We start from the raw sequence: 22,822 nt of genomic DNA on the forward strand, positions 1-22,822 counted from the left end.
GCGGTCGCCAGTCTACCCGAATCGCACCCGACCCTACGAATGCCCCTCAGCCAGCACCCAGCAGGTATTGGCGCTCTAACCGTCACACAAACGCGGAGATGGCTGGTGACTGCCGTCGGTCGCGTGTGCGACGGTAGACAGACAGCCGGTGGATTTGGCCGTCCAGGCCGGGCCGACCGGTGGCCACCGATGCTATCCCACTGCGGTGCTGCACGCGATGCAATATGACGCTCCTACCTGACCGACCAGCGCAAGGTGTGTCTTATGGTACGGTACGGAATACGAGGGCGAACGTGGGTGGTCGTGCATCAAATGGGCGCACCTGGGTAGGATTAACTGGTGCACCGGCGCACGTCACTCACATACTGCAGGCAAAGGTCTCCGGGCTAAACAGATCTGCTGAGTGTCAGACCCGCACAAGCCAAACAATTGAAAATCCCTTCATATATCAGAACCTCAAGGCTCGTCACTTTTTTTCTCGAATAAATGGAATACAATTTTCCCAAATTTAACCTCAGCCGGAAGCGCAGTCACCGGACCACGTGTTCAGTTAGCGAGATCAGGCGCCTTCACGGCACGGCACCTTCTCACAAACAGACCACTCAACGGCAGCTAATGCCGAGTTTAAGTCCCCGATTCCCGGCACCAGACTGTCGATTGGCCCATACCGTGCCGCGGCCCACGTAAGCCCGTGTTCGGGGAAGGCAGTCGGCCGTACAGCCATCCGTGCCGTCCGTGCCGACCGGGGTAGACGGGTCCCTACGGCCGACCAGTCGCGCCGCGACGGACCGCTTCAATATATACAATCACAACCACCAGTCGGACCGCCGCGCCACTTTCCTACATTCATCACTGCCATTTTTGTTCATGGACTCGGTAGGATATTGAGCCAGCACTCAATAGCACACGGCGTATTAACGACAGCCGGTTCTTTGGCGCGGCCAAATGGTGTGGCAAGGTCTTTGGGACGGCAGGGAAGCCATGGACAGGCAGGCGTGTTTGATGATAGCTTGGCTCAATTCACGGCCGCCGGCTATAGACCCGGTGAGAACCTATGGGGAAGAGATGGAATGAGAGCTGGAGGGGGAGAGACAGAAAGACAGAGACAAAGAGAAATGAGGGGAGAGGAGAGGAGAGAGGATGAGAGAGGGACTGGTATTGATGAAGTTATATCTCGACACAAAACATACAACACTGCCGGGTAGCCAAACTTACATATCTCATACGTGAGCTTTCTGTATTTCAGACCATCCCATGCACGTTTGTCTTCATCTCTAGCCCCTTTCCGAGCCAGCTCTAGTCCCTTTCCCGGTCATTCCCGTGTGCATACCTTCACCGGTCTGTGACAGTCCATTTATTGGCTCATCTGTCTGGCAGCGAACGGTGGACAGAGCCGACAGACGTCACAGGGTGAGAGCAGCACAGGGCGCGGCGCGCCGCCATCGCCGCCACCATCTCTCTATCTCTCCATCTATCCATCTCTTAATCTCCCCGTCCCGCAGACCTGTGGCAGGCCGTGGTGGGACGAGGCGGGGTTGCCGCCGGTTGTAACGCCGCCTCTGTAGCCTCAGTTTCACCGTGAAGCCAGCCTCCGCCGCCACGGCTCATGACAAACCGTCCACGCCGATGACGGGACAACAATCATACCGGCCATCGCTGGAGAGCTGTGGATTTTCCAGAGTCTCTAACCACGGACCAGACGGGTTTGGTGGAGCGGCAGACGCGACCGGTCGTCCCGCGGTCCATCGCGACGGTCCCAGTCGGTCCGCGGGGCCGGGAAGCTCGGTCACCAGATTGGCAGCGATCACCAGTACGACTCGAACACGAACCTCTGTGGTCAGCGGGGCACGGCACCGACAAACCGGCCATTCGGAGGTCACCCAAAGCGGCCCTGAGCTTCCTCCTCGCTATCCGTGCCGGAATATCAGCGGTCGGGGGTTGTGATTGATACTGTCTGCACCGTGATCCCCAGGAAGTGAGAAATCAGGGAACATGATTTACAAGGCAAATACAGGATATAAAACGGATTGAGGCTGTTTGTTACAAAACAACACGATGATAATGTTTGTCTTTGGAGAGTTTGGCCAACAAGATTTGCAGCATTTAGCATTAAAAAATACCGTGACAGCATTGAGCATGACGATTGGATATAGTCATAAGCCTGTCCATATCCACCATACCACTTCCTCCTCTGACAATGAAACACCACTAACTCTTGACATAGATTCAACGCAAACCAGACCGCGCCAGGACACCTGGCCATGTCCTCAGCCCGTGTCCCTGCCCTTGTGCGGCGCAACTGTCCGCCATGGGTCCGGTTTGGGCGAGGTCGCGCAGCAGCCGGATCTGGTTATGCACGAGCTGTCGCCGCCGCCGGGTCTGGTTATGCAATACGGCCTGTCGCCGCCGCCAGACACCGCCTGATGGGTTATGTATGACCGGCCCGAGCAGTGACCTCAGCGGCCGGTCAGAGCGACCCGCGGACCGCCGCTATCACCCTTATCGGGGCCGGCGCACTTCCCCAGATGGCGTCAGCCGACGAGTCGGACGGCTTCCGTGCTACACGACGGTCCGAGTCGACATCGACCGTGGGCGGGTGCGGCTTGTACTTACAGCTGCCGACTAGAAATTCTACCTTCATGAGGATGTATGACTAGGATGTCTCAGGTTTATGCATGCGTCGTAAATTAAACCAAAAATTTACACCGGCCTCTGTAGCCTGTCGAAAGGAGAATGCCAGCTCTCGGCGGCATCCTCAGCCCGCGAATGGGGTTTGGGGGCCAGTGAGACACCACCGGCGGCCGCTGCGAGCGGAGAGAGTTGCGTGCCAGACAGCGGCGCGGCGGCGCGGCCCGCCGTGCGTGCGGCCTTGCGGCGCTGACAAGGACGCGTGACGGCGAAACGGTGCCGCCGCCGCGCCGCTGACGCTGACGCAGGCGGCCGCGCCGCTGCACAGGCCGGACACGAAAGCGGCGCACCGGCGGCGGCGGCGGCGGCGAGGCAGCGGTCACCGGCCGCCGGCACCGTTAGCGGGTCAGGGCCGGCGGCGGCGACGATGCAACGGCCGGGCGGGGGCGGGGGCGGGGGCGGGGGCGGCCGACTGCAGAGCGGCGCGCCGGTGTGCTGCGGAGCTGCGGCATTGAAAACACGTCACGTGGCCGTATGGAGTGGCACGGCGCGGCGCGGCCCCGTGCAGGACACCGCTCCCGGCGCCGTCCGCTCCCACATCCATCACGACCACAGCCAGTCGGACGGCCGGCGCAGTGCGCACACGGCCCCACGCGCGCCGCCGCCGCCGGCCCACCGCCGTCGCCAACGACAATAAGCGTCACGTCTGTCTAAGCGCTGCGGCGGCCGCGCCGTGCCGACCTCGTCCGATTCAGAGCGGCGCTGCAGGGCCCGCCAAACCCACTATTTCACTAGTCGCTCTGACAAATCTAAACGGCGCCGTTCCGACCGCGTAACGACGCCGTAACGGCGGGCTAACGGCCGCGCTGCGCACAGTGACGCGCCGCGCCTGCGCAGCCCGCTCGTTACGGGTCATCATATTTCGCAAACGTTTTCCACGGGCGCACAGGGCCTCTGGCGGGCGGTGCACCGTCCCGCGGAGCCGGCGCGGTGTGGCCGCATGCTAGTGGGATGGAGAAGGCGACGCCACCCAGCGGCTATCCACAGATGCAGGTGCCCCAGCAGCGCGCACCTCACGTGCGGTGACGTCACGCGACAGAGCGCTGTGGGGGCAATGGAGGTGGGGATGGAGGGGAGGGGGCGACAGACCGGAAAACCAGACCAATTACAGACCGACTCGATCATGATTACGACGGCGCGGTGGCAGCGGCCGGATAGCCTGGCGAGGGATTTGTAACGAGTGGATGCCACCGCAGCCAGGCTAGATGGATGGGCTATGTGGTCAATGAAACCGGGGCGACGCATCCGACCGGACAGTTCCAATAACGCAAACATTACCGAGCCAGCAGCACACCAGAGTTCGGCCACTGAAGGGCACTATTAAGATATAAGGCTTGACAGTGGGCGGTCTAACTAACGGAGCAAATTAAGATGTTGGCCTACATCCGCTGATGACAGCCGAGATTGCAGTTAAAGCTGGCTTCAGTATCACTTCTGCATTGCCATACAGCTATAAAACCAACGAAAATGGCCCAATAACTACCGTTAGGATCGAAAACAAATCACCTAAAAATATTCTAACGGAATTAAACCCGGCCATAAATCAGCTAACACATCCAACAAAAACGGGCAATAAAAGATAACGAGCGCGTCAACAACCTCTCTGGCTGCGCCGCGCGGCACGGCGCGCGCCAGTGACGGCGCCGAAATGGCCGCTTTTTTGGCCGGCGCGCCGGGTCAGTCGCACCCACCGTGCGGCGGCGGGCGTCGCCGGCCGTGACGATGATCCGGATACCCTCGGGCGAACGGTGTGGGCGCCGACGCAGGTCCGGGTCACCCGTGACCGGGAGCACGACCGAGACGGGTCACACCCGGCAGAGACATCTCGGCGTGACCTCTCAGCTCGGCGGAGCTCCAGCTCCGCGACGCACGACCAGGCTGCCCACAGACGGTGACAGGCAGCGGCCGACCCGACAGACGGCGGCACAGACGCCGCCGCCGCGCCGCCGAACCGGGTCAATTATAGCAAGAAGTTTATTGCTGTGTAAATGGCTTTTTGCTGGCGCTGCAGCGGCGCCTGGCGCGGCGCGCGCCGCTTTGTTGCCCGCGAGGCGAAAGTGGCGCGCCATTTCGTGTGTCCTGGTGGCGGCTGTCGTCTGGCCGCCGTTGCAGGCCGTCTCTCGGGGAGGGAGGCCCGCCCGCCGGCGGCGGCGCGTCCCCGTGCCCGATGGGGCCCGGCTCGGTGCGCCCCGGGGGTGTGGAGCTGTGCCAGCCGAGCGGGCCGGGCCGGCCCTCTCTCCGGCCGGCCGAGTCTCTCCTTTCTCCGCGGCGCCAGCGGCAGGTCGGTTTCCCTTCAGCAGCGGCCGGCCGGGCGCGGCGCCACCGCACTGGCTGTGTTGGTCCGGGTGGGGGAGACGGATCACGGTTCGGCCGCACGCAGAGCATCGACCCGCAGCGATCTACAGCACACCACCACTTAGGCCCAATCCAGATGTGGAACAGTCTCGTAATCACATGTATACAACGCCCAAACAGGCTAGTGGAGTCTCATTAATCGCAGCGAGTTTATCCAGACCTGAGACCAGCGTCTGATGCAACGAAACACAGGGCGCTGGCACATACCGGTCCAATCCAGTGGATGATATGGATCACATCACCACAAACGAGCCACTTCGCTCTGCATCTTTGGCGCCGCGATGGCGACCATAACACACAGCTGCTCTGCTGTGCCATATATCCCGAAATATGCCATCAATCAGCCAGCAAATCGCCGGGCGCCGGGCCAAGGCACACCCACTTTTCTCCCAGTCACGAACGGACTTTGGGGTGGGCCGTTTTCACTGGCGCGCGGGCCGGTCTCCTCCGCTGAGCTGATCGGAGGGAAGGGCCGCGCAGGGCCGTCCATCAGCGCCGCGTTTGTCTGTGACGCGCCAGAGACGCCACCGTTCGTCAGTGATGCAGTAGCAACCGTCAATGACACGGGGTGTATCGAAACCAGCCGGCGCCAGCCGAAACGAGCGCCTATCGTTGCTGACTGCTGAGATTTAACCGCATAATCCAGGTAAAACACTCGAGAGCTCTTTCAGTGCTGGTTTAAAAACAGAAAATCAACAATCCGAGAAAATAGAAAAGCACCTCTTACGGTTACGATTGTCCAGCCATCATAAATAAAAGGTAAGCATATCCACTGCTCGAAAAGTGGATTGGAGGGTATTATCTAACATTCACAAACACCGATATCACGACCAATAAACATGCCACGACAGCGTGACGACGACCAAGACCAGTTCAAAAGCCATCCTGGCCACCGCCAGCTTCGTGCACGAGCTTACCAAAGCGGACGGTCAAGCCCGGCCATCGATGGCGGTTCGATCGCTTTTCGGGACCGGTTTGGGCCGGATTCGGCCGTTTACAGCGAGGCACGACGCCGGGCACATCCCGTAGCGAGGCTGACCGCAGCGAAAAGTCGTGATCGGAGGATATGGCACACGGTAAGTTGCAGACCTTCGTGAGATTCACATTCCTCGTTTTCATAGAATCGATGTAATGGTGAGAAATGAAGCCATGTTTTCCGAACACAGACATACATTCGGGTCTGTCTGTGTCACCGCGCAGCTGAGGTGTCCGGGGTCTATGCAAATGTCTGCCACCTTTACCTCAGCCTGCCGGCCACTGACATCTGCATTCTGCAAGTCGCGTCCTTCGCCGGACGGCAAGGACGCAGACCGTCGGACAAGCCCGAAGGACATCCGACGCTCTGAGCACGAGCCGAGCCGCACCCGATGAAAAACCGCATGTCTAGGGGCCGTCAGCCATGCAAGTTGAAGTGCAAACGCCGCCACGCTGCATACTAATGCCGATAAAGGGCGATGGCTGAGGCCGGCGGTTTGGATCGCGAGTTTCTCCAGACGACGCGACACGAAGGCGCTGCATTCGCTACCGATGGGGTGGTTACGTAAGAAGGCCGGTTGATCGTCCCACGGGGGCGAGCGATCCGTGGAGCGTAGCGGCCAGCGTGGGCAGACGTAAGCACGGACGCGGTATTTGGTTCGCCTATTCGTGCTGGTGGCGGCTCACGACCGGAGCGCAGGGGTCAGAGCGTGACCTTTGACCTACCGTGACCTGCTGGAGACTGGACACCACTGAGGCTGCTTACCTGGAACAGACAGAAAACATCGTCAGACACGGAGTAAGGTGAACTGATGCAATGAACACATTACAAGTCAGCTGAAAAACATTAATGATTGCAAATATGCAAGCTATGCCGCGCGATGCAGAAGGCGCTGCAGACTGCAGTGGTGTTCCATATCATCCTGCCTGGTGTCTGATAATATTGACATGGTACAGCTTTAAGTACCCTGCGCCGTCGACATACATTGCACTCAACGCACAACTTACAAACTACATTAAATAGCAGCCAAATATCCCGTCTACCTTCAAAGGCCTGTATACAAACACTGCTGATTGCTGAATGCCTGTTCTGAAGGCTCTTCCGGAGGATCCCCTCCAGCCCAGGTTTCTAGAAGAGGTCTTTGATCTCTCAAAATCCATCTCAGCCGAGGTTTCCGGCGCCATCGCCGAGAGCGACAGGCCGATGAACGCCGGCCGCCGTCGGCAGGCTCCCAGCCATATGGAAACGATGGAAATTACATTACTGGCGCGCTGAGGCGCCACGCACGTCCCTACACACCTAGCAGTTCGTTACAGTGTCGCCCCCGGCGGCGGCGGCGCCGGCGGAGGGCGCAGCAGATGGTCGGGAGGCCGGCTACATCTGTGTGACTGGCACCAGACGGCGGGACCTCGCGGCTGTGCCCGCGGACCGATTGGTGGATCAGTCCGTGGACCAGTCTTTGGCCCAGACTGTAGACTAGTCTGTCACCTGTAGACCAGTCTGTGGCCCAGACTGTGGACCAGTTTGTGGTCCAGACTGTGACCTAATCTGCGCGCCAGTCCGCGTCCTAATCTGCGGACCAGTCTGAGGCATAAACAGAGAACTATTCTGTCACTTATTGTGTGTTTCTGCCGAAGGACCGGCCTGTGGCCTTAGTTGTTAGTTTATCCGTCTGGCAGTCTGTAACCAGTCTATGGCTCTGTCTACGGTCTAAGTTTACGTCCGTCAGGTCTACACCAGTCCGTGGTCACGCCCGCGGGCACGACGGGCCGGAACAGCGCGGCTGGCGGCCCACCCGACCCGTGTGCCGGTCTGACATTTGGGCACAACGGGCCGGCTGTATGTATGAGCCCGTGAGTTTGTCGCACAAAGGTCGAGCTGTCGCTGCTCGGCGGCCCGTTGACCTGTCGGTCTGGCCACGTGAGCTGGCGTCGCGCGCCTGTCGGGGCTGTCCGCCGCTGTCAGATGCGGTCCGGCCGGCATTCTCTGTCGGTTCCAGAGCCTCCGCTCGCTGTGAACACAGGACGCCGGTGGTGTCCGGACCGGACGCCGCAGGACCGGTCGGCTCTCCTCGCGCCGACACTCATTACGGCGTAATCCTGCCCGCGTCGCTCTAGCCACTCTGTGATTTGAGTCCATCAAGAGCGACGCACAACGTCATTCGTCACGATGAGGCCGGTGATTTCCGTCATCAGGGGCCGCCCGCCGCGTCCGCCCGGGCGGGGGCGGCGGCGGCGGCGGCGGGGGCCATTCCGACGCGCCGCCACCTCGCCGCCGCGGCCGCAGAGCGCCGGTTGCCCGCGCGACGCCGCTCCATCAGCCCGGCAGCGGTGGCGTTTACGAGCAGCACCGAGCCGCCGCAGTGCCAGACGTAAATATCGCCGCCGCGCCACCGCTCGGGGCTATCCGATGCGTAATAAAGCCGGAACGCCCGGCCGCCGCGGACCGGCTGGTGGCGGAACTGTCTGGCGGACGGACGGCTGTGACCGCAGCTCGGGTGGGCTGCACGGCGGCGCGCACAGCACCTGGCCGTACTGGCACGTCCGGAGGCTGCCGCGAACAGACCAACTGCCGCAGGCGCTAGGCAACAGGCGCAGACGTCCGTCTCGGGTCGCGCGGCCAAGGTCACGCGGGTGGAGCAGCGGCCGCAGAGAGCCGGCCGGGGAGGCGCTGATAGTGAGCGCGGCCGTCTGGGGCCCGCCGCGATACGCCCCGTTTGAGTGTGTCGTACTGCGCATCGCCCGCCGGCCGCTGCAGGATGACTGTCATGAGCGGCGGGGTCAGTGACCTGGCGGTGTGGCGCCTCCTTCACCAGCCGCCGGAGGTCGCCGCCGCCGCCGCCCGCGGGCCGGCTGGCCTCGTTCCACGGCCGCCAGACGACCGAGTTTGTGCAGCCTGCACGATGCTGCGACGCCACGCCATAAACAGGCCGCTCGGCACCGCCTCATGAGCCGAGCCGTCAACAAACGGAGGCAATTCAACGGCGGACTTCGTGGAAGGCGCCGGCGGAGCGGGGCGGGCGGTGGGCGGTGGGCGGGCTGGTCTCTCCGCCAGCCGTAAGCAGACGGGAGAGCGAGCCACCTGTATCCCAGCTGGCCATCGCAGCGCAGCGCCGCATCAACACCGCCTGTTTACCCATGGGTAACGGCCGACGAGGCCCGGCGCCGGCGAACTGGCGCGGCGCGGCGTCGGCGTGGCTGCTTCCGCCGCCCCCGCAGCTCCCCGCCGCTCCCCGCAGTACGCCGAAGGGCATTCCCGGGTCGGCGGTGACGATGGAAAACTCACAGCCGGTAGGTATTGATTGGGGGCAGCTAGCAACTGCGCCGGTTCGCCCACCACCGTGCACAGGCAGTCGGCAACAGCCGGCAAATGCGGAGCTGTCACGAGCGGCAGCCGCGAGTGACCGGTGCCCAGCTCGGGTCGATAGTCCAGGTCGTAAACCTGCAGAGCCAGACGACGAAAAAAGGCAACCAGGAAAAACAGCACTGAGTTGATGGCCACCAGAGTGGAGGTTTACTCAGTGACAGCTCATGACAGTGACGGTGGCATTCCACGTTACCAAGCGCCCTGGAGACCTAACCATCTCAGAGCCCGCTTCTTGCTCGATGGACTCGTCTGGCTAGCAACACAACAAGCCAGCCGCATTCGGTTTCCAGCCGCCCAACTGCCTTTACGAGGCACCGTTCCACCCACGCTGCCCGCCGGCCGTCAGGTCGGTCACTGGAACGGTAAAAACATCGGCCAGTGCTCGGTCGGTCACTTGGACGGTCTACCGGTCTCTAGGCGCCCGTCTCGGCTGGTCGGGCCGCCATAAACACGGCCTGCCTGGAGTGGCCACCCTCCCCACTGAGGGCTGACCTCAGCGGGCCGCGGTCAGCGGGTGGAGACCCGATCTGCAGCGCAGTGGACAGAGCCGCAGTCCCGCGCGGCATGAGCGTCCCTGGAGACAGCCTGCCGACCGGCCGTCTGGCTAAAACAGACGGCGATGTCGCCAGAGGACGCCCGTTTATGTAAACGAACCAGGAGGTAAACATCCCGTCCAGAGACCAAGCGGCGGCGAAAGGCGTAATCAAGCACTAGTCCAGAAATCAAGCGTTCGTAGTGGAAGACAAAATACCACCGTCGAATTCTTTCAAACAGCAGTCACATTTCGCTCGTATTTGTTGGCACGCTAGTTTGTTGATCAAGAATTTCTTTAATTAAAGAAAGTAAACCGGATATTTAGAATGTATCTTATCGCTTGGCTCCGAGCCCAGCGCCTGTTAGCGAGGGTCGTCTCTTTGATGGGGCCCGCGAGCCAAAATCGCGCCAGGAAGACACGTGTCAAAGTCGATGGTGAACACCACCATCCACACAACCACAGCCCAAACGACCGCGAGGTCAAATAGTTTCGCGTCACCCGAAAGGCATCTTCCGGAAGAAAACAACACGCCTGCATCACTGCGATCGTCGCTGCTCCTGCCACGGGATCGGCAGTCCAGCGTAACCGACATTCCAAACACCGGGAGGTTCACGATTGGCGAGGTCGCCAGTCAAGGACGCGTCGCGGCTGCAAGTCGCCACATTTTCCGGCAAGTATCGCGCCGAGCGCCGACTCACCGCCTGTCTGCGTCTCCTTCCTGTTAGCGACTCTCCCTGTTGACGATACCGTCTGAGCAGTCTCAGACTGGTCCGTCCTGGGATATCCACGGTGCGGGTCGGCGCGGTGCCGGCCCTGAGACGGTGTCGGCCGCGCACCACAGCTCGTCACGCGAGGAGGCGCGGCCGGCGACAATCCGCCGCGATAGGGATCGCGCACCGTTGGCGTCAGACGGCCCACGGAAGGACGTCAGCAGCGTGCGTCACCGGGCCAGACTACACAGGGCATTACATCACGGCCGGCGGAGCGGCGTGGTGCAGCGCGCGGACACCGGCCGACCTGCCTCTCCAGCGACTGATTGTGGTGATAGCTTCACCTCGAGTCAGCTACGGTCATCACCCAAACACGGGACAATTCCAAAACAAGAAGTAGCCGATAACGGGCGGATCATAGATAAAGGAACTAATCGATACATCAGGACGTCTGCCAAGGGAGCGTTTCATATTCGGCAGCGATTCTGGCTGGGAATCCTGTGCCTTCTGCACCGCTAAGGTCACCCATTCTGTAGGCTGCCTCGCGTCGCGTCTAGCCGACATCGTCCGGTCCATCGAGACTGAGTTACGAGCGTCTCGGAGGCCACACCGCCGAAAAACAAGGCGCGCCCCGGCGTCGCGACGGCAAATATAAATCTCCGCTCCGACGCCAAACGACTTTCGGGACAATTTAACACCACATTCGGAAAAATGAATAGCCGCCTTCGTGGCGCGACGCGGCGAAATTCGACGCCGTCGCGAGCCGGTCACGAGACGGTCCGTCGCGACCCGACAGCGCCGGCGGCAATGGCGCCGGTCGGCTGCGCCTCGTGCCGTCACAACTTTTCCGACCAGTCGTTTGGGCGACAGCTATGCGCCGTTAGCTGAAGCGAAGCCCGGAGAACAGGCCGCTGAAGAAGTAGCTCCGATGCTGGACGCACGATGACGCCCGCCAACGGCCGACGACAGGCCGTCTGTCTCCGTTGCCGCAGATGTGATTTCCGCCAGCGTTCCTCCCCAATGTCCTGCGTCTCTACCCAATGTCCCAACTTCATCGGGCCGCCCTGCCCCTCCGTCGGTTATCGTCAGTCCGGAACGGGTCCATTTGCCGAGAGCGAGTCGTCCCGCCAGCGCATATGCGGGGTCCGTGCCCTTCTGGCAGCCCCCGGGCAAAATTGGGAGACTTCTCCATGTCATTTTACGCTCCGTGACGGCTTCTACTGAGCTGGAACGCAACTGGCAGAATGCCTCGGCTTTTAGACGGCGTTTTTGGATGTCTGATTGGACGGACATCAATGACTTGCCTGGCACACCAATGCCTTCCTCGTCCCAACGTGGAAAAGATTGTCATCACGAGAAAGATGAGTGAACAAGACATAAAGAAGATATCGGGGTGCAGGCAATAAGGAGGGGCGTAGGGCCACCAGCGGGGGCGGAGCCGGCGCCAGGCGACGATATCACACTAACAAGCAGAGCTTTCACCGTGCCGCGGAGTGCCACAGGGGCTGAGCGTTTGCACCAGAGTCGACCAGCAGTCTATTCAAACTGGCCAGACCATAGCCGAGCCCTGCAGTGACTGCCACGCCTAGCCTGACCACATCATTCTTGGGCTAGCTGTGAGTACGGACAGCCTTACCAGACCAACCACACTACCAAACCACGCCGAATCACACCATATCCCAGCCAATGAGCAGCCATAACCCTACCTCTACACCCGCTCACTGCTCAAAGTGCCAGCCACAAACAGCTTCATGCCTTCATGAAAGCATGCCAATGCGAACGTGTTACTTGCCGGTGGTTTTATTAGAAACCAGGTTCTGAGAAACACCGTGTGGAAATTCACTGAATTATCGTAAAACTGAGCGCATAAAATTGTAACATTTGTTTTAATCAGGCCTCCAGGTCCCTTTCGAACGATAATCTGGAAGTTATCTCGACATGTTGCATTAACCCCCTCAAAGAGTCACATGCAAGTTTAAATAAATAATCGCCGGCTTCACACGGGCTGAGGCGAGCTTTCGCTCGGCTGGTGCTGCACTCGGTATCTGATTTCCAAACAAGGCTGGCCGCCAGGCGCTGCGGACTCGAGAGGCAGGCGGCGGCGACCACAGGGACCGACTGAACCCCACGACTCGGCCGGCTCCCGGGCCGTGATACCCAAGGCCGCTGTGCGGCCACCGCATCACGTGAAAGCTGGCCACGGGCCGTGAGCCTGATTTCCGATCAGCCTCAGCAAGAGTCCCATTCTACGCTCTGAGTCAGCCGGCCGGGCCGTGACTGCGCCTACAGCGCGTCACTCATCGCTCAGAGCTGAGCGCCTGGTAACAGTTATCACGCTCTGCGCGGACCGCGCCGACGCCTATCCGAGCGCGGGCGGAGGGCGAGCGTGCTATGCGGTAGCGGCAGTCGCCTCACAGTTCTATCGGCCCGCGCCGTCCACCAGGCTGTGTCGGCACCGGACGTGGGAACCGATGGACCCGCTCACCCCGCCACTGCAGACGCCCAACGGCGAGGGTGGGTTCGCACAGCACCCGGCCAGCGACCGCCTCTGTGTTACCATCCAACAGCCAAGTCACACACGCCGTCCCAAATCGGTATCTTTGAAACAGATATTCAAGCCTCAGACTCAACACATCGTGAAACACAGTGCTGTATGCTTATTGCTTACGGTTGCATTGAGTAGTGACCATACCCAATACCCATACAACAGCTGATATTCATTATATGCCCCAATAACTGATTCCGTAATTACATTCAGTCGATGAGAACAAAGTAAGTCACGAATTTAAACCAAACACTTGACATCCATCTGCGGAAATTCAGAACCAGCACACGCCAAGCGGCGTTTTGCACCGAGTAACTATGCAGTCTGCACACATCCTCAGAAGTGGAGATAGGATCCACGCGCGGGAGCGGCACGGCGTGCACAGACAGGGCGGGCGCCATTTGGCAGACGGGCCGGCAAACCGCAGCGTATAAACACGCCAACTGGGACGCTTTCTGTTGGACGGCGCCGCCAGACAGAGCGACGCACGCAAACCGGCTCCACCGGTACCTGCGTGCCGAGACGGCCGGTCGGCGAGACGGCTAGCCACCCACCGGCGGCGGCGCGGCCCGCGGCGTCTGCCGGTCGCCGCTCCGCGGCTGCCACCCCGCCCGTAGCGCCGGCGAAGGCCGCCGCTCGAGCCGGCTGATTTGCATCCCAGGCGCCGCCGCCACCGCCGCCGCCGCCGCCCGTCGACGGCGGCTGGAGACGGCCGGCGCCTCGCTCAGACGCGGAGGCGGAGAGAAGCCGAAGAAACCCGGCCTCGGCCGAGTCGAGTCGGCCCGCGACTCAGACGGAGCTGGCGCCCAAACAGGGCTCAGCCCCCAGAAGCTGGGCTAAGCCGCACGAGCCAGACGAGGTCAGCAAGAGCCGGCGCTGCCGCCGGACCCGTCGGAGCCGGCCCGAGTTATGGGGAGACATTCGGCACCGAATGGAGCGGGTCAGTTCTTAGGAAAGCGCCGTCAGCTAGCGGCAGACGTCATGCATAATTCACGTCGCTGTCAGTTCACTGACAGTCGTCGATGCAGGCGCGGCACCGTCCACCAGCTCTCGGAACGTCCAAAAGCTCCCAGGCGAGCGGCAGGCCAGTTCCAGGAGTCGCTCAGCACACCAGACTCTGTTGATTTGAGTCCCCAAAGGATTCAGCCTTCCGGGTATAACGCCACAGACACGGACCGCCACGCTGAGAGTGGTCAAAGTTTAAAGCTGGCGATCCTCTATTCAGCTTCCGTGGTAGAATGTCCGGGTCAAAAGCTGATTGCGGTTGACGTCTTTCTGTTTTGTGGCACTGATCCAGACAATGTGGCTGAACTTAACGCTGCACGACTGAAGGCTGAGAGGCTAAGCGTCATATTGTCTAGCCAAACACTGCCTGAAGCGTGCTTGAGGGATCTGCTGGCGACACCTGCGCCGCCTGAGCGAGCATAAGCGCATCCGCGTTGTGGTCACCAGACGTGTCCCGGTTTATAAAATCAAAATAGCTGCTTATAACTAGCTGTGTCAGGACACCGCTCCCCGCTGGACATCACTGCACAGCCTTCGCCCCGACAATCACCGCCTTGTCCCATCCCCGACCTGCCAGTTCTTCTCTCGCGCTGTCACGGAGTTCTGCTGCGCCCTGACTGCTACTTCCCAATAGGGCGGTGTCGAGCTGTCGCCCGATTATTACTCGATTCCCAGGACTGCCCGTCGCACGCCGCCGACATTCCTCTCCGGAGAGGACGCCAGCGTCACAGACGCTCTCATTCCACGGTAGCTGGGTTGCTCGGCCTGCTGCCATGTGTGACGGTAACAAAGGATTGTGTGTAAACTCAGGTGGTGTAGGCATTCACAAAGAACGGTTATGTATAATAAAAGAAATATCCAACAGAACATCTGTCAGCCTTGTCAGCGTCACATAACGCTCAGTCTCACTGCAGCCAACCCTTTTCCACTGCCTGATCGCGCCTCTGGCCCTCCCCAGTCGGCGCCTGAGCGCGCCTGTGGCCCAGTTCGGCGGCGGCGGCGGCGGCGCCGGCGGCCGCCCCGCCCTTCAGGCCGAGTGACGGTCGGTTTTTGCCGGCCGCCGACCTCGACTGGCGCACAATCAGCTGCCAGCGGCCGTTTTTACTCCACTGAGCGCCGTCCGCCTGCCGGGCGCGCCACCAAAAAATCGCCGCCAACGCCGCGCGGCGCCGGGCCGCCGGTGCCACCGGTGCGTCGTGCCGTGCCATGCCGTGCCGAGCCGCGGCACGCCGAGACCGGCGGCCAACCCGCTCCCGGTGAAGACCGCTTCGTGGAACGCTCCGAAATAGCTCTTGGCTGGACAGCGCGCGGCGTGCGGCGGCGGCGGGGGCCGGCCGCGCTGGCTGGCCTTGGCTGCGGCCGGTCGCGCCGCCGCCGCCGCCGCCGCCGCCGCCGCTCGCTGTGTGTGCAGGAGGTATCGACCGGCGGGCGGCTGGCGCGGCCGTGAATGGGAGAGACCGGCGCCGAGCGCAGCGTTCCGCCGACACCGGCGCACGGCGTCACCGGCTCCGATGGTGGGGAAGTCGACAAAGAGAGACGGCGTTACTCCAATTTTATACAGATACGAGGTGTGGCTAAAAAGAAACCGGACTGCTCGTGCTGACCATAAAGTAGGGGCCCCAAAACTAGCAAGACACTGGACATTAATCTTTATCATATTGTCGTGATGTGTGCCATACGGCACCTCGATATCGCTATTATTCTCCTTTCCACAGCTCTTTGTTTTATTGATGACGCTGACGCTGGTCACTCCGGTCTGGATGTCCTCGACTGATTCAAAATGGGTTTCCTTGACGATGTTTTTCATTTCAGGGAACAGCCAAAAGTCACAGGGAGGGAGGTTTGGCAAATAGGAGGATGCTTGAGCACCGCGACCTGCTTTTCGGCAACGAACTGCTGAACGCTAATGACAGAATGCGCGGGAGCGTTGTCGTGATGGAGCACCCAGTTCTTGGCTTCCCAGAAACTCCACTTGGTGCGCCTGACTCGTGAAATAAGGCGTCCCAGGTCTTCCTTGTAGAAGTGGCTGGTCGACTGTGGTACACCTCCAGCACGAACTGGCGGTGAACGAATCCCCTATGATCGAAAAAGACGATCAATGTCGTCTCCACCCTCGACTTCGACATGCGCGCGGACGTTGATGGACCTCCAGACATTGGGGTCATCACCGACATCCTCACGACCAGTGCTGAACCTCGTATGCCATTCAAACACTTGCATGTTACACATGACTTGCTCCCCATTAACAGCCTTGAACAGATTCAGCGTCTCTGTTGGACTTTTCTCCAGTCTGGAAAGGAACGTGATGTTCCCTCTTTTTTTTCGAAGTTCATCGTAGAAGCCTGGCGATGACAAGGCCGCCGAACATCGATAAAACAAAGAGCTGTGGAAAGGAGAATAATTGCGATATCCAGATGCCGTTTGGCACACATCACGACAATATGCTAAAGATTAATGCCAAGTGTCTCGCTAGTCTTCGGGTCCCCTAGTTTATGGCCAGCACGAGCAGTCCGGTTTCTTTTTAGCCACACCTCGTAATAGGCGCTGCGCGGTTACTGCGAAGTAAGGATACCCACTCGGCAGTGACCTCCTCCACCAGTAAGGTCGCAGAGGCGCCGCTCTAGGACGGACGGCGCGCGCACGCCTCTGCCGGGCCAGGTCGTTGTCCGTATCGATCGAGCTCCGCGTCAAGTTCACAGCCCCAAGTTCAGCGGGCGGGCGGCCGGCGCCGGTCGGCCGCCCCGCCCCGCCCCCGCAGCGCCGCCGCTCGACCCCGCCCCGTCGTCTCGACGCGTCGGATCGACCGGCGGCGGCGACGGCGGCACGCACACACACGCGCACGGTGGCGCGACGCCCGGAAGCGGCGGCGGCGGCGGCAGCGGCCAGATCAATACGGCGGCGGCGGCGGCGGCGGCGGCGGTGACGTCACCGGTCGTCCGACCTCGCGGTGCCGCCGCCGGGGGTTGGTGCCCCCGACAGACCGCGTGCCACCGGGCCGCGATGGCCGCTGCCGCCGTCTGGCACTGAGCCAGCGCCGCCGCCGCGGCGGCGGCGGCGGCGGCGGCGGCGACGGCGGCGGCGGGAGGGGCGGGGTCAGACCGGGCGGTGGGCGGTTCACGCAGGGGCGCATTGACCGGTGGGAGGGGTCGCCGACGCGCAAGGGTCATGTCAGTTATGGACCATGGCTGTATTACAAATTCAGTCGTGGAACGATAAAGCCAGCACAATGCGGGGCGAGGGCGCTGCGCTATCTTGTCATCAAGAATGCTGCCTTCAACACGGAGCATACAGCAGCTCGGTTTAACGAGGAGTTGTATCTTACTAAAATTTGCATCGTCACAACACCTTTCAAGTTTACACTCGCATACATGCTACAAACTGGCACGCCTCTCAAAGTCCAAAATAGTAGCACTGGCGGCTCAAAGAGGCATAAATAGCAAACATGCAATTCGCACAGAAGCGCAATGCCAAGCACCAACACTAGCTGACACCTGACAAACCAACGCCAGTTCGCTCCATACGTCCGCCACCCCTTTGCCGCGGATTCAGCTCCAATTAGCGCTTCGTCTGAGGGTGCCCCGGCGGTGCAGCTGAGAATGAATGGAGCGGCACCGACCACTAATGGTCGGCGCGGCTCCTTCCACGAACGGGCGCTGTTGTGGCTGGGGAAACGCCGGCTGGAGCTCCCAGAGCGGGCGATCGATCGGGGTCACTGCTGGGCGGCCGCTGACCGACCGGTCACTGCCGCAGGCGCAGTGATAGAGCAGTGACCGAGCAGTGACAGAGAACCCGGGCAGTGACCGAGAAGTGACTGGGCAGTGACCGAGTAGTGACCGAACACTGAACAGTGACTGAGCAGTGATCGAGCAGCGAGGAGTGACCGAGCAGTGACTGAACAGTATCGAGCAGTGACTGAGCACTGAACAGTGACCGAGCAGTGACTGAGCACCGAGCGATGACTGAGAAGTGACTGGGCAGTGACTGAGCACCGAGCGATGACTGAGAAGTGACTGGGCAGTGACTGACATGTGGGTCGTGAATGAGCGAGAACGAGAAGAGAGCGGGAAAGAAACCGAGAGAGACAGAGGACGAGGGAGAGAGACCGAGAGAGAGAGAGAGAGAGAGAGAGAGAGAGAGAGAGAGAGAGAGAGAGAGAGAGAGAGAGAGAGAGCCACAGACACAGCGAGTGCGGCGCGGGCGGTCGCCCCGGCAGTCCAGCCACCCGGACACCCGTGGGGCGTTGGCCGGCCGGCCGCGCTGGGAACCGGAGTCGTCCCACCAGCTGGCAGGCGTCTCCACAGTCTCCGCAGTCGCTCCTCAGCCCACTGGGTGGGCCGCATTCCGTCCCCGAATTCAGCGACAGCGCCGCTGTGACTAATTCGGCCGTATGGCGTGGCGAGAGAGCGGAGCGATGGACGACGGCATTGCCGTCCCACCACCCTATGACCGTCGTACCTTTTACTTCCACCGTACCAACGCCACATCACTGTCATACCAACGCCGCACCAACGCTGTACGACTATGTATATAACCAACGCTGTACTATCGCCGTACCAGCGCCGTATGACCGTCGCACTATTGCCGGGCCGATGTCCTTGGTCGTAAGGTGTGTCATATGAGTCGGACCAGCCGACCGTTTCGGCACTGTCCCAAACGGCGTGAGTGATCTACCTACTTGTGGCGACATAAAGTCGACCGTTTGATTGTCCGGCAGTGAGTAATGGCACGAAGTGGACGGCGCATCGTAGCATGGCACTTCGGGATACCCAGGCGGGCTTGACTGATAGTAGCGCCACAGGAAGGGATGCAGACATTGCTACCCGGGCTGCGTTGAGGAGTGACAGCATTTACCATAATCCGATGGCGCTGGAACACTCCTATATATCGCGCCAGGACCGGCCGAGCCGTGCAGCCACTGGCCCCACTGCCGTGTTTGGCGGGCATTCCCAGAAGAGTGAGCCGCCGACCGGCCTGTCAGCCGGCCGCTAACCGATGAACGAGGGTCGCGCGGCGGCTCGGAAAGCTGCAGCAGCCGTACCACCTGAGCTGCATCGATCGCGGCCGGCCGGCCGGCGTGCTCGGCAGCCGCCCGTGCAGGTGACCGGGGGATCTGTGTCACGGGTCACGCCGCAGCTGGCAGGATTAGCCGGCGGCACACAGCCCAGAGCACAGTGCACGGCTGACACCATCAGCCGGCGGCACACAGCACAGAGCACGGCTGACACCATCAGCCGGCGGCACACAGCACACAGCCCACAGCACAGTGCACGGCTGACACCATCAGCCGGCGGCACACAGCACAGTGCACGGCAGACACCATCAGCCGGCGGCCATAGTTGGCAGGGCACACTGCACAGTGCACGAGGTCGAGTCGGCAGCTCGGCTCGGCTCGGCTTGGCTCGGTTCGGCTCGTGTTCATCGAGGACGACATACGAAACTAAACAAATGGTACGGTCCACGCAATCTACACAAATCAATGTAACCCTCTACGTACCTTCGTTGGAAATTGATAATAAGAAACATGATGTTTTTTATCATCAAAGTGGGTATAAAAATGCCGACCCAATATTGGCTCAGGATAGAAAGCAAATCCTGGATCACAGCAGCAGCCACCACAAGCTTAAATCATTTGAAAAAAAACTGCAGTCATTTGCTCTGCTACCAGCAGTAAGATACATTTTAGCTCAATGCGAGCATTAGGACTTATCAATAACAGTAAGCGCAAGCGACCAGACACCAACGGAGCTCTTTGATGATTGAAATAAACCGGTCATCACAAATGACAAGCGACTTAATGAGGGCAAATGGAACATAATCGTTTGCATGCCGCCATAAGTCAATGTCGAATCACTGGAGCGGACTAGAAGCAATCTGAATGATCCATATGGGCAATATTTCACGCCCGACCGAAACTCTCGCAATTGCTAAGCACCAAAAGAGCGATGAAGTCTTCTGAATGCAGCAAGGGCGTGTTGAAATATAAACTATCGGGAAAACGGTATGACATCAGTTATTGCGAATAGATATATAACTCAGGGCGTTCCTTAATTATCAACGTCCCAGCTGCCAACACTTTAAATATAAGCATGAACCATAAGTATATAAGGTACAGAGTATTTGAGAGGCTCTATAAGTTATAACTTACTGTATAGGTAAAGACACAGCCTACGCAAGTACGCACACACATCATGCCGAACCAATAACGCCTCGTCCCGCACGAGGTCGCCGACTCACCTGTTTCCGTTTGAGCGTCAGGTCAAACTTGTTCTTGAACTCCTTGAACAGCGCCTCCTTGGTTTCCATGTCGGCCTGGCCGGGACACAAGAGCAGATAGTTCCTCCACTTGGAGCTGTCGAAGCCCCAGTGCACCGTCCGCGTCTCTCGGTTCTCGTGCGTGTGCGAGGCGAACTTGATGGGCGCGAACAGGCCACGGCACTCGTTGCATTCGATGCAGGGCGCCGGCGGCGAGGTGTACAGCTCGAGCCGCAGCGTGCCGCGGCACTTGCCGAAACACTTGTGGTGCACGTCCATACGCTGGTTGGCGGTGCCCAGCTCATACTCGGACTTGAGGAGCTGCGGCGCGCTGCCGTTCAGCAGTTCACTGCACAGCCGCTCGGCGTCTGTCTTAGTGATCAGTCCGCACTGGGAGGCGCTCGGCGGCAGGATGCCGCTCTTCTTCAGCACGTCCAGCTGCTCCTTGCTGCACGTTGAACAGAAAATGTGCAGCTCGTCGCAAACACCATGGATTTGTGAAATGCTGACTCCACGCAGGACAGAGTTAAGCACTTGTGGGAGGCAAAGTCGCTTCTCACCACCTACAGAAAAACAAGAAATAGTCTCGCCCTCCAGCCAGGTCTCACTGACCTCGCCCCAGGCTTGGTCGGGAGCCGAGAGGATGGGCGGGGGGAAGGGGATACGCGGGGGAGACGGGCTGCACTCCCTAGGGGAGTCACTGTCACTGCTTGCCTGCTTCACCCCCGACGCATCCGATGAAAGGTCACATACACGCTTGTCCGAGGTCGCCTTGGGCACGTTAACGAGAGAAACAGACTTCGATGAAGTGATGGTTGCATTAGGCTTCACACAGTCATCATCACTAGCATTCGCCTCACGCTTGAAATGGGTGAACTCACGTGGTCCGGAAAGGCTGTCCATAGCTGATGAGCGGTAGCTTTTCAGAACTCGCTTAATATGTGGGCTGTATTGGTCCGGCTGAAGGGAATACCGCCCGTTTACCGTTTCCATCATCACGAATTCACCGGCGATGACCTGTAACGCGTCCAAGGTCCGGAGAGCGCGAGCTGAAGCTGGCAATCCGTCTGGACACAAACTTCTTTAAGTCATTGCTGCGCAGCGTGTCCCTAAGCGAATTGCCATGCCAACAGTGTTCACCACAGCCGTCTCCACACCCACACACCGCAGCACCCTCACGCGAAGTGCCGGCCGGCGCACCGAACGTGCAGCAGGGACCCACAGCGGCGCCACAGCGCGCCGCCGCCAGCCGACGCGACCGGCAGAGTTTAGCCAGCTGACTGCGTCGTTGCCATGACGTTGGCTGCCATCTAGTGGCGAAGCTCGGAACCTGCTCGAAATCTCCACTGAAACAAAGGTTCTGAGCTTTTTCCGGGAGTTTAGTGACATTTACATTACTTTTCCTGCATCATTCTGCATTATCTCCAATAGCTTTTTGTTCTATGATCAAAGAAACAGATAAATCTAGATGCAATGTTGACATTTTGGCCTGTTTGGGTTTTAGGACCGGCGGAGGCGGCTGCTCCAGTGGCGCAATCGGTTAGCGCACGGTACTTATACGACAGTACTGAGTTATGCCGGGGTTGTGAGTTCGAGCCTCACCTGGAGCAAGCATTTTCTCCGGATTTCGGCTGTTCTTTCGTTCTCAAGATAACCCGGATGCAATCAAAGATCAAATTTTCCCAATTTTGACGCTCTTGAACGAGGTAGCTAGTAGCTACCACCTTGCATCATCCTGCGGATTGTTAAAGCGGAGCGGTCAGGGGGAGGGTGGCCCACTGGCCAAACTTGCGGTTTTCGTACGGTTTTCTGCGAACATAAGTTACCTAAAGAAAACATATTTTATGCACTTGTTCGTGAGAAAACTCCAGATCCAATCCAAGGTCTGTCAAGGTTATACTATCAGGTCACGTCAAGTGATCGCACCTGAGGAAAAGTTAAAATGCTCGCCATAGCCAGGTAATAGTTAGCTACACCCACTGAATGATCGCTTCCAAGCTTTCATCGATTGATAAGGGCACGTATGTCTACCTATACTATACAATGTATGTACAACGGTAGGTACAACAGGGCAATACAACAGGGCACGTATCCCGTTACGCATGTCTATACAAAACGCATGTCTCAGAATTTTAATATCGGTGACCTAAGGTCACGTCAACCTTTGCAACCCTAACCTTCCATTATACCTAAGTCAGAGGGGGAAGAAAATTGAGCTGCGCTTCTTATTGGACGAAAGTCAAATTTAACGCTTTCAAACATCGGGTAACAGGTAAACATGGAATATCGAATCAGGCAATGGCACTCGTGACCTCAGGTCATCTCAGAGTCAGGACTCAGGTTATGCAAGATTTTCTCTTATACGGCGTTGTTTTCTACCATAACTTTTG

The 22,822-nt window shown here is 59.6% G+C and overlaps 1 protein-coding gene and 1 non-coding gene across 2 annotated transcripts in view; one reads left to right on the top strand and one right to left on the bottom strand.

The window, feature by feature from the left end:
• Nucleotides 1-21,874, bottom strand: part of LOC122385133 (ski oncogene-like) — a 54,330-nt gene extending 32,456 nt beyond the window's left edge. The window contains exon 1 of the mRNA XM_043373177.1: nt 20,415-21,874. Within this exon, the coding sequence (XP_043229112.1) occupies nt 20,415-21,428 (1,014 nt within the window). The 5' untranslated portion in view covers nt 21,429-21,874. The remainder of the gene's footprint in view (nt 1-20,414) is intronic.
• A 79-nt stretch (nt 21,875-21,953) lies between these two features.
• On the top strand, nt 21,954-22,042 carry Trnai-uau. Its single transcript is given in 2 exon segments — nt 21,954-21,991; nt 22,007-22,042. It is a non-coding gene; the product is annotated as a tRNA-Ile (tRNA).
• Nucleotides 22,043-22,822: the final 780 nt, after the last annotated feature.

The sequence above is a fragment of the Amphibalanus amphitrite genome, unplaced genomic scaffold (assembly GCF_019059575.1).
Source record: "Amphibalanus amphitrite isolate SeventyFive unplaced genomic scaffold, NRLGWU_Aamphi_draft 000209F_arrow, whole genome shotgun sequence".
Classification (NCBI taxonomy): domain Eukaryota; kingdom Metazoa; phylum Arthropoda; class Thecostraca; order Balanomorpha; family Balanidae; genus Amphibalanus; species Amphibalanus amphitrite.